The 15,517-nt window shown below is 46.9% G+C and overlaps 3 protein-coding genes across 3 annotated transcripts; 2 read left to right on the plus strand and 1 right to left on the minus strand.

The window, feature by feature from the left end:
* Nucleotides 1-43: 43 nt before the first annotated feature.
* Nucleotides 44-3,526, plus strand: EV420DRAFT_1762750 (P-loop containing nucleoside triphosphate hydrolase protein). The gene is made up of 10 exons (XM_060480713.1): nt 44-647; nt 703-825; nt 876-1,186; nt 1,238-1,357; nt 1,414-1,482; nt 1,536-1,824; nt 1,878-2,285; nt 2,341-2,538; nt 2,588-2,967; nt 3,018-3,526. Exons 1-10 carry the CDS (start codon nt 493-495, stop codon nt 3,260-3,262), a joined length of 2,298 nt encoding a protein of 765 aa, XP_060332528.1. The 5' UTR covers nt 44-492; the 3' UTR covers nt 3,263-3,526.
* Nucleotides 3,527-5,660: 2,134 nt separating this feature from the next.
* On the minus strand, nt 5,661-7,129 carry EV420DRAFT_1746766 (uncharacterized protein; the record flags this gene model as incomplete). Its single annotated transcript, XM_060480175.1, has 6 exons — nt 5,661-5,871; nt 5,925-5,974; nt 6,040-6,153; nt 6,629-6,820; nt 6,905-7,026; nt 7,073-7,129. 6 exons carry the CDS (start codon nt 7,127-7,129, stop codon nt 5,744-5,746), a joined length of 663 nt encoding a protein of 220 aa, XP_060332529.1. The 3' UTR covers nt 5,661-5,743.
* Nucleotides 7,130-7,258: 129 nt separating this feature from the next.
* EV420DRAFT_1478269 (uncharacterized protein) lies at nt 7,259-8,799 on the plus strand (the record flags this gene model as incomplete). The annotated part of the gene is made up of 7 exons (XM_060469476.1): nt 7,259-7,267; nt 7,318-7,700; nt 7,849-8,048; nt 8,185-8,267; nt 8,441-8,605; nt 8,716-8,763; nt 8,794-8,799. The coding sequence occupies 7 exons, from the start codon at nt 7,259-7,261 to the stop codon at nt 8,797-8,799; spliced, it is 894 nt and encodes a 297-aa protein (XP_060332530.1).
* Between the last annotated feature and the right edge of the window lie 6,718 nt (nt 8,800-15,517).

Consider the following 15,517-nt stretch of genomic DNA (forward strand, 5'->3'; position numbering starts at 1 on the left):
TTGAATTTGAATAGTAAGCCGACAACCGCGACCGAATACCTAGCTTGAGACGGTGGCTCCACCCTAGCGCCATTAATGAAAGTCGTGGGAAATGCTCCGGAATGGCAACTGTGTTGCCACTTTTATCGATCCTCCTCCTGACTAGCACGATCGTCGTCATTGGAACGAGTTTACCTTGGCAATTCCTCTTCTTCTGCTGAGCAGTTGGATGCGTTATTCTCTATCATATAAAGGTCATGATTTATATTCAGGGTCGACTTTGCTAAATGTAGACTTTCGTGGGGTTCATAACCCATGGCGTTCAACGAGTTGATACAACATCTGAGCCATTAATAGGTCCTGGGAAAGGCGGTCAATTCAATACATTCGTCCTCCTTATCGATGGACACGAGGAGCCAGCGCCTAAGGACACACTGCGGCACGCCGGAGCCCTCATAAGACCCCAAAGATGGACAGCCTTGCAGCACAAACCCTTGCATCCTCACCCCCACCATGTCTACCCCCGAAAGTTTCTCCGTCCCTTCGTCGTCGTCTAGCACAACATCTGACGACGATGACTACGCTAATGGTGTTGGCCTCGCCGACAGAGAGCTTTCTCAAACACGGAGAAAGCTTCTCGAGTTAATGAACCGTATGAGTAATACAGGGTCAGACGTCTACTGCGCCGCCTAGGACTGTCAATATACTTATCGTGTTTTTCAGGGCACAGAAGGATATAGACATCCCTCAAATCGCTGTCATCGGTCAGCAGAGTGCCGGAAAATCCTCCCTCATCGAATCTATATCTGGAATCACCCTCCCTCGAGCGAGCGGGACGTGCACGAGGTGATCCCTTTTGATTCGTCAACTAGATTGGGCCTTACCCCATTTGCTAGATGCCCGACAGAATGTCGGCTCCTGTATTCCTCGGCACCTTGGAAGTGTAAAGTCTCTCTTCGTATGGCGGACGCTCATGGAAAGCTTGACACCAAACCATTTGGTGAAGTTATCTACAACAAGAGCGAGGTTGAGGAGCGTCTGAGGAGAGCGCAGAGAGCGATCCTCAACCCCAAGGAGCCTATGAAGGACTTCATAGTTGGACAAGACAAAGACCTTGTGAAAAATGAACTTACTTTCTCCAGTGATTGCGTATCTCTCGAAATCAGCGGTCCCGATGTAGCGGACCTGTCTTTTTGCGATTTGCCAGGTGGGTAATACTACTAGAATCACCCCCGAAATTTGTCTAATTCAAGTCTAGGGCTTATCGCAAGTGTAAGCACCGGAGGAAATCAGAATGATATCAAACTGGTCGAGAGTCTGGTAGAGTCGTATATCACGAAGCCAAGCTGTGTGATATTGTTAACGGTGGCATGCGAAAGTAGGTTATATCCCTGGGCTCGCATTCATCTTTCTCAAAAATTATGTTGATTCTAGCGGACTTTGAGAACCAGGGTGCGTATTCCTTAGCGAAGAAGCACGACCCCAAGGGGAAAAGGACGATAGGTATGAGTTGCTGACGTTGCAACAACTGCGGGCTTACTAACATCCTTCTAAAGGTGTTCTCACCAAGCCCGACCGTATCGCTAGTGGGGATGAGGATCGATGGATTGCGTTCATCCGAAATGAAAGGGAGCCGCTCGAGAACAACTGGTATTGTGTGAAGCAGCCGTCCTCTGTTGAACTCGGACAGAAAATTACCTGGCAGCAGGCCCGGGAAAAGGAGAGGGATTGGTTCCGCACGACTGCTCCTTGGAAGGACATAGATTCGTTCTACAAAAGATACCTCCAGACGGCGAATTTGGTTGCGCGACTTAGTTCTATCCTATCCGATCTCATTGCCAAGAGGTATGCAGGTTTTATTGCGTCTTCCTTCCGTTGTATCTAATTACTGTCAATAGGCTCCCAGATATCCAGAAAGAAGTTGACGCCGCGATTCAAGACACTTTCCAGAAGCTAAATGCCCTGCCCAAAGCTCCATCGTCAAACCCCTTGCATGAAATATCCTCTTTGCTTCATGCCTTCACGATCGATTTGGGGTCGCACATTCAAGGAATCCCCGACCAGGACGGGATCATTCAGATGATCCGACCTGTGCAAGAGAAGTTTCAGCGGGAGATTCGATCGACGGCCCCAGATTTTCGGCCGTTTGAGCGTAAGCATGCTGGAAAGCGCAAGCTTGTGAAGCCTGATTTCCTTTCGAACGATGACGGGGAAGATAAACCAGAGGAACCGACTGAGGACGATGGATTCCTGCCTGATGATAGTAATACTATCTACATTGACGAGCTATGGACCCGGGCCCTTCAGTGAGTCCGTAATCAATGAAACGACATGCCATACTCACGTACGTTTGAAATCTAGCGCTCGAACAAGAGAGCTGCCCGGAAATTTCCCCTTCATCGTGAAAGCGTCCTTCATCTATACGTTCATTGAGAAGTGGAAAAGACCTGCGAAGGTTCTGTGTCATGCGGTTCATCAGATTCTCTCAGAGCGCGCAAACAGGCTCGTCAATCAACATTTTAGTAGCTACGGACAGGGCGCTCTGGAGCAACGCATTGGGTATGCACATCCCAGATCTTTACCGTTTGTGCGCTAAATATTACATCAGGGTGTTCGTCCAAGATTACCTCAAATTGCAGCTCCAGCGCACCGAAGAAAAAGTTGATTGGTTGTATTCTCTCGAGGATCTCCCGTTTACTCTCAATACCCATTATCTTGCGGATTACAACGCCAAGTTTTTCGCGCATTATAAAGGTGCAAGGCAGCGGGCGTCTAGCGGCGATATTGTTTCGAAACTCGAAGGGTTTCAAAATGGCGTGCGAACTACGACGACGCAGTATACGACCAACTCGATTACCAATGCAATCAGCGCGCTCAGCGCCATTGGGATTGAGGGTGTCAAGGCGAATGATTTAGCGAAATTGCTACCTCCTGATCAGATGGAACCCGCGCTGAGTATCATGGCAGAAGTTCGGGCTTATTTCCAGGGTATGTATATGACTCGTCTTGTGTTGATTTGAATTCTGATTGAGAACTAGTGGCCTACAAACGGTTTACCGATATCGTCCCCCTCGCCATTGACCACGATCTCGTCCGGGGTCTTAACCGTGATTTGTTGGAAGTGTTGTCGGATAGACTGGGGATCTACGGACCTGAGGGGCAGGGTTTGTGCGAGAGGCTGGCGCAGGAGAACCCGCAAATTTCTGAGAAGAGAAAGGAATTGGAGAAGAAGATGGAGAGGCTGCGGAGTGCGAGTTATGAGCTGTTGAACGTTAGATTTTGAGGGCCACACTGATACTTTGACTGGTGTCGCTAATTTGTATACTGTTTCGTAGTTCTGATAGGATAGGATTTTGATATGTACCCATGCATGCATTTTTTGTAGTTTAAACTGTTGAGATAAGCGGTAATTCTCCAGCCGCTCACCCGGATATAGCAGGGAACCCTCGCAAACAGGCGAGGGTCATCGTCGTTCGTCTACCTATTTATCTACATGCCGTGTACACTAATAGAAGCAATATGAGGTAATAAGGAAAGCCGAGGAGGAGAACAGATGAACGGTGCTTCCTACTGAAGATCCCGACGTCGACTGCACCATGATGCGCGACACTTGACATTCCAACATAAACATATATTTCTTTTTGACTGAGAATGATTTTGTGGAGCCTTGGGGTCAGACACAGAGAAGATGGCATAGGATGTGGTTGAGTTCATAACGCTCGCAAGGATTGGATTTTCTGTTCCGCTGCGGTGTCCCGCTTAGGAATAACAAGTAACGCCGGCAAGCGGCAAAGCCCGCTACCTTACCCGGTTTCACTTAGTCATCATATATATCACCTCGTAATTACAGTTATTTACCGGTCATTGGAATGCCAAAAAATATTTTTTGTCCCATCCACCACACATCGTCTTTTTCCTCAAATAAAGTAGCCACAAAATTTTTAATATTACTCAGTGATGTCCATATAAAGTATGAACTGGATCAAAGCATCTAGTATTGAGATATTTGTAATTTACGGTGTTTCATTGACTGGTAAATGACCACGTGGCAAACCCCTGCCAAATTTGCATCACTGTTCGATTTTTCATGGGGTCAGCAGTAGCGCTAAAATTCCCAAAAAATCACTAAAAATCCATAATATCTATGTCTCCGATTATGCAACACTGTCAGGCAGTGGAACTGGGGAGAAGGAGGCTAAATCAACTGTTTCAGTGACTGATGGTGTTGCAATGACCTGTCAATAACTGTAGCAGTAGCGATGGGCACGCTACACCTACGAGTTTTTTCACAAGATAAGAGTTATTGGTATGTTTATTGTTTCATTCTTAGGGACATTACATTGATTGGCCACAGCACATACTCCCATTTGCATGCAATTCAAATGCAAAATACGCAGGGTTTGGCAGTGGGTGGGTCACAGTCACTGTCACATGTATTGTTATGGGAAGCACGTTGATCATTTTATTTCTGTCAAGGATAGTCCAAATTTAGAAAGAGGGGGGACGGAGCAAGTAGGTAAAAGCGCTGCAAGTCCAGTTAGAAATAGTTTTCGCACTCCTCGTTCATACAAGGATGTCCTAAGGACCATTCATATCCTATTGCATTGTCCATCAAGAGACCGGCATCCAGTGCTGTACAAAGTTTGCTGCCTCCCCACTGGAAGATACCAATACCTCGAAAACCACAGAACCATCTTGTTATTGTTGTACACGCCCAACCGCAGTGACCTGGTAGAGTTGCAGTGCCGAATAAGAGTCGAATGTCTTTCAGTTCAAAGTCAATGATTTGTCGGAATGTGAGAATCCTTTGAGTGTCGGTCCGGCAGTTGGGGTTGCCATGGAATGAGCGGAATGCGAGTTTGGATGTTGTCAGTTTGGGATAGCAGCAAACGACCATGTTATATGTCAGGAAATTCATTTGTGCAGTAGTGGGTGAGTTTAAAATCGGGAGTAAAATGGACGTGTCTGCACTTTCGAGTACGACCACAGAACGATCCTAGGCATTAGTTAGTGTGAACTGAGGAAGCAATACAATAACAAACATCGTCGGGTGAAGTGAACTTGGTGATTGTTGCGACTATGCAGGGGTCTGTTGTGGTAAATCTTCTGGTGCCGTCGTTCATTCTGTCATTAGGGAGGAATCCTCTTTGAGAAAGGAAATTTCGCCATTTGTCAGCTTTGCCCAGGGGGGTGACGATATTGAGGTCATTTGGTAGCCAGCATCATGGTTCTGGTGAGAGGGTTGCCAAAGCCATGGAACCAGCTATCACGGAACAAGTGGATTTGAGCAGATGGAAAAAGGGATGTATCGTGATGACAGGTAAGAAGAGAAGCAAAGATCTTTGGAGGTGGTAGCGAAAGACTTCTTTGATGCCCTGGTGGATAGCGTTACATGCGTGGGCGAGTCTGATCAAGTCGATGGTGGAGCAATAGCGAAGAATGATGATAAGTATGTCAAGAATGTCCGTGATATGCACAGTTGGTGGTGACGGAGTCATGGAGGTGGGGTGGGAGGCGGGTCTGTTTTGGTCATTCCAGTGGGCAGGTTTGATTCAGTGTTTATGGCAACAAGTGCTTACATGTTTGTAAGACTAAGTATTTCTGTGTTTGGGATGGATATGGCGATCGGTGCCAGACGTCTGAGAGGAACAGTGGATGAATGATTGTAAGGGTTCTGATTGGAGGGATTGCGAATCATGTTTATGACGTTGATGAGTATCAGATGTTTGGTGATTCTTGGTTCGTATGTTAAGTACATAGGTTTTTACATAGTGGCATGTACTACAGTTAGAATAGGAGGCACCCCCCCACTTCTATGATGGGAATTTGTGGTAAGTAAGAGTTTATGGGGACGAAGAGGCAACAAACATTCTAGCATGGCATCTATAATATCTAGAAAGAAGACATTGAGGTGAGGAAGAGTTGAATATTAATATGCTGCTTACCGTTGTCCTCCATTTCATACATTGCGGGGGTCCAGTTGGGGTTGACACATCTGCTATCGTATACAAATCTTCAGTATGTTAGTGTAGAGACAGGAGAGTAAAAAAAGCAGCATACTTGAAGTCGCTAAGATCCTTTCCGACAGACTTGGTGAAGCCCTTCAGTAATTTTTCCAGTTTAGTCGAACATGTTGACTCTGAAGCGTTTTTCATGCCTGTTGGAGGCGAGAACCTAAAAGAGGATAGACGGCTGATTAGTTTCAGGAGTCAGTGACAAAGAAGACTAGCCTTGATGGACAGTCTAGACACGGAGGATACGGGACTAGCATCATGGCTGTGTTGTGGTTTTTGTTCAGGGTGTGGAAGATCGAAGCAATTTGTTCAAGGTGGGTAGAGAGGATTGACTGTCATTATTTTTGGTTCGAAGAGGAGTTCGATTGAGAAGCAGTGGGAGAGGTGGCGGTATGTTCAGGCCATCAGGTACTGGAAATTTTACATTTGACGCGTGAATATAAGGTTGGGAAGGACATACATCCGTTTTCCTATGAAATCATATATTTACATTGAGGGAGGGGGAGGTGGGGCAGGAGTTGTAATACACATTACTACTATTGACTGAGGCGTTGGTGCAACAAGTCATCTTTGAGAGCACTGTGTGGCATTGTTAGGATATAAGTGATTGGGGAGGACAGTTGGAAGAGACATACCTGTGAATCATCATATCAATGTCTTCTACTTCCGTTGGCATGACATCGCTGAGTCTTGTCCTGCTGCCATCTAATTTCAATACGAGAACGGGCCCATACCATCTGGCATCGAATAAGTTTCGGATCAAGTCGTTTTGACCGAAATGATCTGGGTCACTTTTGAAGAAAATGGCATAGCGGTTAGCGGATGTACTTTGAAACGTTTCAAGTATGAGTCAGTGCTTGTCTTTGTTCACCACGGGATATGTTCTCTGGCAGAATGCCATCCATTCTGACAAATCATAGTCGTCGATTGATCGAGGCTCGGAGACATCTTTATGGAAGGGTACGGGAATGAGAAACCACTGTCTTGGAGACTGTAACGGGTAAAGCAGTCCGAGAATGTGCCTGTTTGGCAGCTGCTCATGTGAATGAGTAGGTTATAATATATGAAGTGAGACTCACGATTTCTTCATATATTCGATCTGCGACGGTGCTGATGCGTTCTTGCTTGGGGGTCATTGCGGAAGAGTCTGAAAGTCTAAGATTACTTAGTGGTATTTATATGCCTGGATGGAGTAGCACTCACTAATGGTCATGGAATCTGTGAGAACGACAGAAAGTGCGGTTTGAACGTGGATGTTGAGCATAATGCAAAAAGTGAGTATTGTTTCACAGTGATGATTAAGATTTTACGCTGATGATATTAGGATTCACGTCTGTATTGGGGAGTGTTTTATGGGACGGGATGCAAGGTGGGGAGGATTGTACCAGTGCCACTGATCGAGTCGGCCAAGGAGTACCGAAGTATTGACGAGTTAGACAGCCATTTGTGGGTGTCACACAGTTTCATGTGTGGAGGAATAGCGGACTTGTTGGTCGGTCGGAAAGAGATCGGATACCGATATATGGTCTATTATGTCCTGCCGGATAGCGCGGATGAACGCAAGAATCATGCACTTCACAAGGTGGGGGTGCACTGGAAGGGAGATGTACTAATCATGAGGGCGATCTGGGATTACGAGTGTAGCCAATACCAATTGGAATCCATTCGGCAAGAGGACTTAACATTTGTGACAGATTGCTTGGCCAGGTAAGATATCTATGCACGTATGATTATTGTTCTTATCATTGTCTCAGGGCAATTGAAAAGTGGTGTTTGCGTTGAAAGGACATTAGCGTTGAAAGGGGTGTATTTGGAGTGACGTCAGGAAGGACTTTGTTTTTAAACGCTTGAATAGAAGACAGATCGGTACCAATATGGCCGATGCCAGTATCGCGCGAAGCCTTGACAGTATCATCAGATCGTATTATAACACTCCTGGAACGTCGATCAGCAAGATACTGTATCAGACAGACATATATGGAGAGAAGGAGTCGTCAAATACTTGGCGTTATTTTGACAGGGAGACACGGAAGCCATTCAGAGCAACATTGTTAGGTTGGTTACATTTTGGGATGTGTCTTACAGGGAATTTTTTGGTACAAGTGGTTGTCCTAGCGATTGGAGCAGCGCTAATTGTCTGGTTTTCAGTTTCCCATGTTGAGGAATGAAAACTGGTTAAGGTTGGGTCCAGTGAGTTCAGGCATCAGTGGTCAGCTTTTGTTTGATGCACAAGTCAATATGCTGCAAGGCTTGTTTTACAAGGACCAGGAAGAGGTGAGTGACGTCTCAGTCACAGGCAGGGACGGAACTGAGGGTTTTCAAGTGAGCGTCGTGCAGTTGGGTCTTTGGCACCAAAGAGAAAAACATTTTGATTTACGTTGATCCGTGTAATTTGGTACGCTTCATGAAATTGTATTTCTATTCAGATGTGTACTTATCGTTAGCAGGAAGTCAATACTCCTTCTGCCTGGAACGACGATGGCAGTTCTTCGGGAGGTAGTGCTGCGACCATGAGAACGATCAATATTTTGGATGAGGCTGCTGATTTCCCTGTGAAAATTGAAGTATCGTTTGCCAAGCATGTTTCCCTCGTTGGAAAAGATGCGATTGAGGTGAGTACAGAAAATACAGGATGGGGTGATGCTTAAATTTGATAGATGTTTGTCGTCCACGTGCATTCCATGCATATTATCCTGTATTAACGTGGGCTCGTGGTAAATAGGAAGGCAGACTTAGTTTGTACAGTAGTTTGATGTCAGAAAATAGTAATGTAAGTTGAAGTATTGAATTGTTGTTGCAGTTGTGAGCAATTCAGCTTCATCCGCTCGTGCAGGAAAGCGAAAAAAGGTGGCGTGTCTCATCATAAGTTGTTTAAAAAGCCTTCTTTAAATTTTGAACATGACTCTCCCCGCATTCGTTATGACTTCATATGGACTGCCTGTCCGCTTGTGCGAAGAACGTTCCAGTATTGAATCGAACACGGTATATTCCAGAGTTGGAGTATTGAGCATGGTTTGCATAGAGGAACTAAGTCGGGACCATGTCATTCAGGTTAGCGTCTTTAGTGAATTGTATATGCCAATGTTAACACGCATAGTATGAGCTTTTGGTATTGCAAATGGAGCCATTCTTCGAGGCAGTCGTTGTGTTGGTCAGATGTCTCGTCATTTGCGACTTTGATTGGAACGGAACCAATACGGATGGCGGTGAAGAATTTGTCGAACAATGGGAAGAATTAGATACACAAGGAGACATTGAACACTTTATCGATGCTGATCAAAGGCATGGGGAACCATTGGAGAGAATGATAGATAGTCGGGAGTTGCATGGGATGTCTGTTGAGCACGTAAGTGCACTGCATGTTAGCGACTGATTACACAAACAAGATCAAACAACTAAGCGTGACTCGCACTTCGGTCAGGCACTTTGTGTTGTCCGCAGGTTTGCACTCAAGGAGCTTCCGCTTAGTTAGAGCGAGAGTGAGTTCAGACTAAGTTATCGGGTGAATAAACTTTAGTTCGAGACTGAGGTTTAAGACCTGCAGTCGAGCTACTTAAATACAGTTTGGGTCATGCTAAATATACTACAAGTGTCTGCAACGGTACGGTAAACGTACTGAACCCTCATGGTAGAATGTGATCAAGTTCGGAGAATTAGCATAGCGAGATTACAAGGAAGCTGATAAGATAAGATATAGCATGAAATCGTAATATTACCCCCCTGTTAAGGCAGTCGTCCCGACTGCAATGTCTTCTGGTTTTGGTAGGTGTGTGCCCAATAGGGATTCCGGATTTGGCCTGATGAGGTATTCTTTTATCGCCTGCACTAGGGGATGGTCGACCTCGGATTCGGTTACTGACTCCGTTTCGGACCAGGAATCCGATTCGTCCCCGTTTTCCCACCAGTCTTGAGGAGGACGAGTGATGAAAGATACTTGTTCATACTCTTCAATCGCCTTGCGTGCATTGTCTAATTCCTGTTCGTCCACCCAGGAGTTCTCCTCTTGCGGATATCCTTTCCATTTGATAAGGTATTCCGTCTTGGTTCAGCGTCTGCGGCCTCTTCCTACTGTTCGTTCTCTTCGGTCTACGACTTCCTCTACTTCATATTGTTCTTGTCCGTCTATAAGATCTGGGGGTGGAGGCAAGGGCCGTATTTGGATTGGGAACTCCGGCGGATGATACGGGGTAAGTAGGTTTTCATTGAAGCAATCATGGATTTTCCAGGAGGGAGGAAGGCATAGTTTGTACGCGGAGGCGCCATGTTTCGATATTACTTCAAACGGCCTGACTCGTTTGTCTCCCAGTTTTTTCATTGGTCGAGGGAGGTGCAAGTTGGTGGAGTCCAACCATACCTTGTCTCCGGGTTGATACTCCTTTGCTGGTCGTTGGTGTTTGTCGTATTGTCGTTTCATGGTTTCGGCCACCTTTTCTAGTGCTTTGGCGGTCTGCTCGTGTATTTTTTGTATGTCCGCCACAAATTCCCTGGCTGCGGGATTTGTTCCCTCCCTTATCGTGAGCGGTGCGAGGTGAGGTTTTTGCCCATGATTGATTTTGAAAGGGGAATATCCGGTTGCCGAATGCTTTCGGTTATTGTGTTGGAAGGCTGCAAGTGGTAGCCATTCACTCCAATCGTTTTGTCGGTGGTTGATGAAGATTCGGAGGTATTTTTCAATCTCCTGATTTGCCCTTTCCGTTTGTCCATCGGTCTGTGGGTGGTAGGCCGTGGATGGGTTTCCTTGTATGTGAAGCATCTCGTATAACTCTTTCATGAATTTGGACACAAATTGGGGTCCTCTGTCTGATATCACCTTTTGTGGCATCCCGTGTTTCGCCCATACGTGATCTCTAAGGATCTTGGCCCATCCTTTCGTGGTCAACTCCGTGGAGCATGGTATCGGAATTACTTCTTTGGAGAAACGGTCTACGATCATGAGGATAGCGTTATACCCGTTTGAGTCTGGTAATTCGCCTATCATGTCGACCGTGATGTGTTCCCATGGTCGAGAGGGTACAGCGTGAGGATGTAGGGGCGCCCTCTTCCTTTGAGTGCTGGTCTTTGTGCGCTGACAGGCTTTGCACCCTTTCACATATCGTTCTACGTCCTGCTTCAACTTCGGCCACCAGTAGTCACGTTGGACGAGCTCCTTGGTTTTTTCGATACCTGGGTGTCCGGCTGTGATGTGGTCATGGTGAATGGCTATGAGCTCTCCTCGTAGTTTTGTGTCCTGGGGAACGTACAGCCATCCATCATAATACATTAGTCCTTCTCTTTGCATGATTCCTCTGGGATGGTGAAGGGATGCTTCTATTCCTTTGTCCCATCGGGTTACGTCTCGTACCACCGCTCGTATGCATTTGTGTATTTCCTCTTCTGCGGGCATTATGAGCGCCCTGAACATTTCCGGTTTTAGAACCACCATTTCCTCATTATCGCTGCTTCCCTGGTTATGGTCTGCTCTCCTGGATAATAGGTCCACCTTTTTGTTTGCCGTTCCCAGTTTGTGGTGTAACGTGAAGTTGTACTTGGCAAGTTCCGTTACCCATCGAGCTTGTCGATGGTTGAGCTTCTGTGGTTTTCGGAAGTATTGGAGATTTTGATGATCTGTCCAGATCTCGAAATCCTGACAGGCTCCCATGAGATAGTGCCTCCAGTCTTCCAGGGCGAGCATGATGGCTAGGAGTTCCTTGTCGTATATCTCATAGTTCCACTCTGTGGTTGTTAGGGCTTTGGATAAGAACACTACTGGTCTCCATTTCCCTGCTTGTTCTTGTGATAGAACTGCTCCTATTGCCCCTTCGCTTGCATCGGCCTCCACGCAATATTTTCCCGTACAGGTAGGTATCGCTAGTACTACTTCTTCTGCCAGCTTCCTTTTGATCTCTTTGAACGCATTTTCCTGGGCTATTCCCCATGTCCACTCTGTCTTCCCGGTGAGTTGAGTTAATGGTCTCACGTGCTTGCTGTAATCGCGGATGAACCTTCAGTAAAAGTTGGTGAACCCTAGGAATGATTGTAGCTCCCGTTTCTTGGTAGGTTGGGGCCATTCCGTGATTCCCTTGACTTTTACGGGGTCCATGCGCACAGATCCTTGGCTAATGATTACTCCGAGGTATTCGGTTTCTAATACCTTGAATTCGCATTTTTCCGCTTTCAGGAAAAGATTATTTGTGCGGAGAATGGTTAGGACTTCTTGCACGACAGCTCGATGTTTGTCTTTGTCCTTGGTGCAGATCAGGATGTCATCCAGGTACATGGTGACGTCTCCTCGTGCGATCTGCTCTTTGAACAAGTTGTTCATCATCCATTGAAAGGTAGCTGGCGAATTGGTGAGTCCAAAGAACATCACCATGGGTTCGAATAGTCCCCGATTGGTTCAGAAGGCTGCCTTCCATTCATCTCCACTTTTGATTCGCACATTATTATATCCCCATCTCACGTCTAACTTGGTAAAGTATTTGGCGTCCTTAAGCTGGTCCATCAATTCTCCAATGAGAGGGAGGGGATATCGGTTTTTGATGGTCATTTCGTTCAGCTTTCGGTAGTCTTGTACGGGTCGAAGCTTTCCATCCTTTTTCTTGACAAAGAAGAATGGTGACGCCATTGGCGATTTCGAGGGTCGAATCCTTTCCGATTCTAAGTTCTCATCAAGGAACTTGTCCAACTCCTCTTGCTCTGCGGGATTAAGGGGATAGACTTTGCAGTCTAGGCTTGCATTTGCATTGGGAATGAGTTCGATGGCATGGTCCCAGGGCTTTCGAGGTGGTAGCTCGTCAAAGTTTTCCTTTGCGAACACGTCTCGAAATTCTCGGTATGGCTCCGGGACTATTTCTTCGAACGTCTTTGCTTCCTTAGCTTGGTTTGCTTTGGCGGCTAGTTCATTGGCTTTGCTCCCCATGGCTCTAACATGCAAGGCTTCTTCGAAGTCGATGATTAGAATGGTGTCCCCTTCTTCTACTTCCGCTCCCCACCGCTGTTCCAGGTCTTCATCTGGTAACTGAAAAGGTATTTTGCGACACGAGCATCAAACTAGGGATACTGCTCCGGTTTTCCAGTCTATGATTGGGTTGTGCCGTTTAAGCCAATCATGACCTAAGAACATTGGTATGTTTCCTAGATCAACGACAGCGAGATCTAGCTTCTCGTGATGGTCTCCGATGGTCATTCGGAGTTCCACTATCTCGGTTATATCTCCTCCTTTGTTTCGGCTTCCATCTGCATTATAGACTGCTTGAGCCTTGGCGAGTTTTACTGTGTTGAGCTGGTGCTCCTGTACAAAGGACCGGTTTATGCAGCTTCCAGTGCAGCCGCTGTCTACCAGGGCGTCTATTGCTCGTACTTGGCTGGTGTCCAAGGTTTCGAGTTGGACGCGGATATTGACACTTCTCCCTCTTCCTCCTCGGATGTATTGTGGGGGAATACGTAGGTCTTGCATGTTTTGTAAGCACTGCTCCCGCTGCCTATAGGTTTCCTTGGGGGATCCAATGAGGTCTAGAACGAGATCCTCCTCTACTTCTATAAGGCGTCTGGGGTGTACCCACATTCGGAGGGTAGCAAGCTTTCCTTCCATGGTTTTTTCCTGTCTCATTTTTCGCCTTACCCACTCGGCACTGTGTGGCTTGAGCCACCCTTTGTCCCACTTGTCATTGTAGTACTCTTCCTCTAATTCCGTTATTTCATAATCTTCTGGGTACTCCTCGGTGTGGGTCACCGGGTCTTCCCCTCGTGCTTTGAGGCTTTGTTGGTAGCTGTAATCATCTTCCTCATCGGGCACTTCTTCGATGGAAACGGTGTTTTTATTGGAAATAGGGGAATCACATAATGGTCCCACCGACCCGCCCACCGGGGAACATGGGCCCCCGGTGCCATTATGTGTTAGTGACGAAGGGGGTAGACGTACCTGGTAGGAAGGGTTGGGGTCCCCAGTCGTCTTGACTGTTCTTTGCGGGGCAGCGGTTTTCTTGATGGGAATTCGCGTTTCCTCTTGTGGCTCCATCATGTCGGGGTAGTTGGCCGCATAGGGCAGGTGCGTGCGTTCTGCCTTCGGGTGAGGTCCTGCATCGTCCCTCTCCCGCCTGGAGGTATCCCCGCCCACTACTAGCTCGGCCGCTCTTCCTCCATTTTCTGCGCCGGTACCTACCCGCCACGGAGCGATGTTGACCTTGATCCCGTGTGTCCCGCCGCCTTTCACCATATCAATGGTTCGCGCTGTATTACCAGCACTGGTGGCCAAGGATCTTGAGTGGGGTTCTTCTTCAAGCACGGTGGAAATCCCCTGTACACCGCTGTTTTTATGTGACTTGTTAATTTCATTTTGTGACTGCATGAAAACTGTGATATTGCTCGGAGATACTACAAGCGATTTATTAGTCTGACCTGCAGGGTTCAAGAACGCACCACTAGATGAAATTAAGTCCTTAGCTGGGGGGCAGATGGTGTAGTGGTTACCTCTGCTTGCTTGATTGTACCTTGCTCCACACAGAAAATATATATTTTCGCACTCGCGAGTTCGAGCCCCCCACCCCCAGAAAGTAACACTCTAGACACTTTCCGGGTTCTACCACTTCCGATATCTGAATCACGTGAAATGCAGCCTCCCTTTCTAAACATGATCAAGTCACACACATTACCCCCTCTAAAATCACATGACAAATCTTATCTCTCCTTGCCATTCTGGGCATCAGTTCGAGGCCCTTCCAGTGATCTTTCGAATAAGACAGGGAAACGGAGTTGCATGCCGCAAGGCTGCCGCCTGGTTGGGACCCAGGTGTAACAAAATGGAGTGGTGATCCAAGCACACCCTGGCCTGGCACATTGCCCCTGCATCAATTGATCACACTGTGTTGGTGATCTTGGCCGAGTAAGGCAGGTCTGGGAAAGAGAGACCGGAGAAGGACTGAGATTGATGGAGTTTGGTGGGAAGTAGGACTGAGCCATGAGAAGGGTCTGGTGAAGAAACGACGGTGACAGATAGATTGCGGCCATTTCTCGGCAGAGGTCAGGATTTCCCAAAGTGGGAAAAGGTGGCAGTGCCCGAGTCGCACCAAGTTATCGAGGGCGAGGGATAATTTCGTGCCATAACATAAGTGCACAGCTTGTTAAGCTGACTTAATCGATGACATCATACACACAGTAACACAAGTAGCTAAATTGGACCATATGCATGCGTAACTAATATACTTAGGATTAAATAAATAAATTAAATAAAAAGTCCTTAGCCGACGCGCATTTGTTGCTTATGCCGCCGGCTCGTCTTTTACCTCCTCGATCTTCGATGTTGACGCCTCCTGTTCTTCTTCCTTCACTACTTGTTGGTACATTGCGCGGATCTGGGCTCGGGAGAATTTGGGCTGGTGCTTGACCAACCACGTACTTTTGTCCTTGGGGCATTTGTTGTCTTGCTTCCGATGTCCCTTGTGACCGCAGCAGAAGCATCGTCCTTCTTTCCACAGTCGGTCTATCTCCATCGGTTGCCCTTGGCCCCCGTACATGGTCCCCATTCCCATCTTCTTGTCACCTTGGGT

The sequence above is a fragment of the Desarmillaria tabescens genome, assembly GCF_030435595.1.
Source record: "Desarmillaria tabescens strain CCBAS 213 chromosome Unknown EV420scaffold_12, whole genome shotgun sequence".
NCBI classification, from domain to species: Eukaryota; Fungi; Basidiomycota; class Agaricomycetes; order Agaricales; family Physalacriaceae; genus Desarmillaria; species Desarmillaria tabescens.

Bases quoted from the DNA above. Each gene is read 5' to 3' on its own strand.
- EV420DRAFT_1762750 (XM_060480713.1), top strand. From the start codon at position 493: ATGTCTACCCCCGAAAGTTTCTCCGTCCCTTCGTCGTCGTCTAGCACA. The intron at 826-875 runs GTGATCCCTTTT...CCCATTTGCTAG, and splicing joins GCGAGCGGGACGTGCACGAG to ATGCCCGACAGAATGTCGGC. The intron at 2,286-2,340 runs GTGAGTCCGTAA...TTTGAAATCTAG, and splicing joins CTATGGACCCGGGCCCTTCA to CGCTCGAACAAGAGAGCTGC.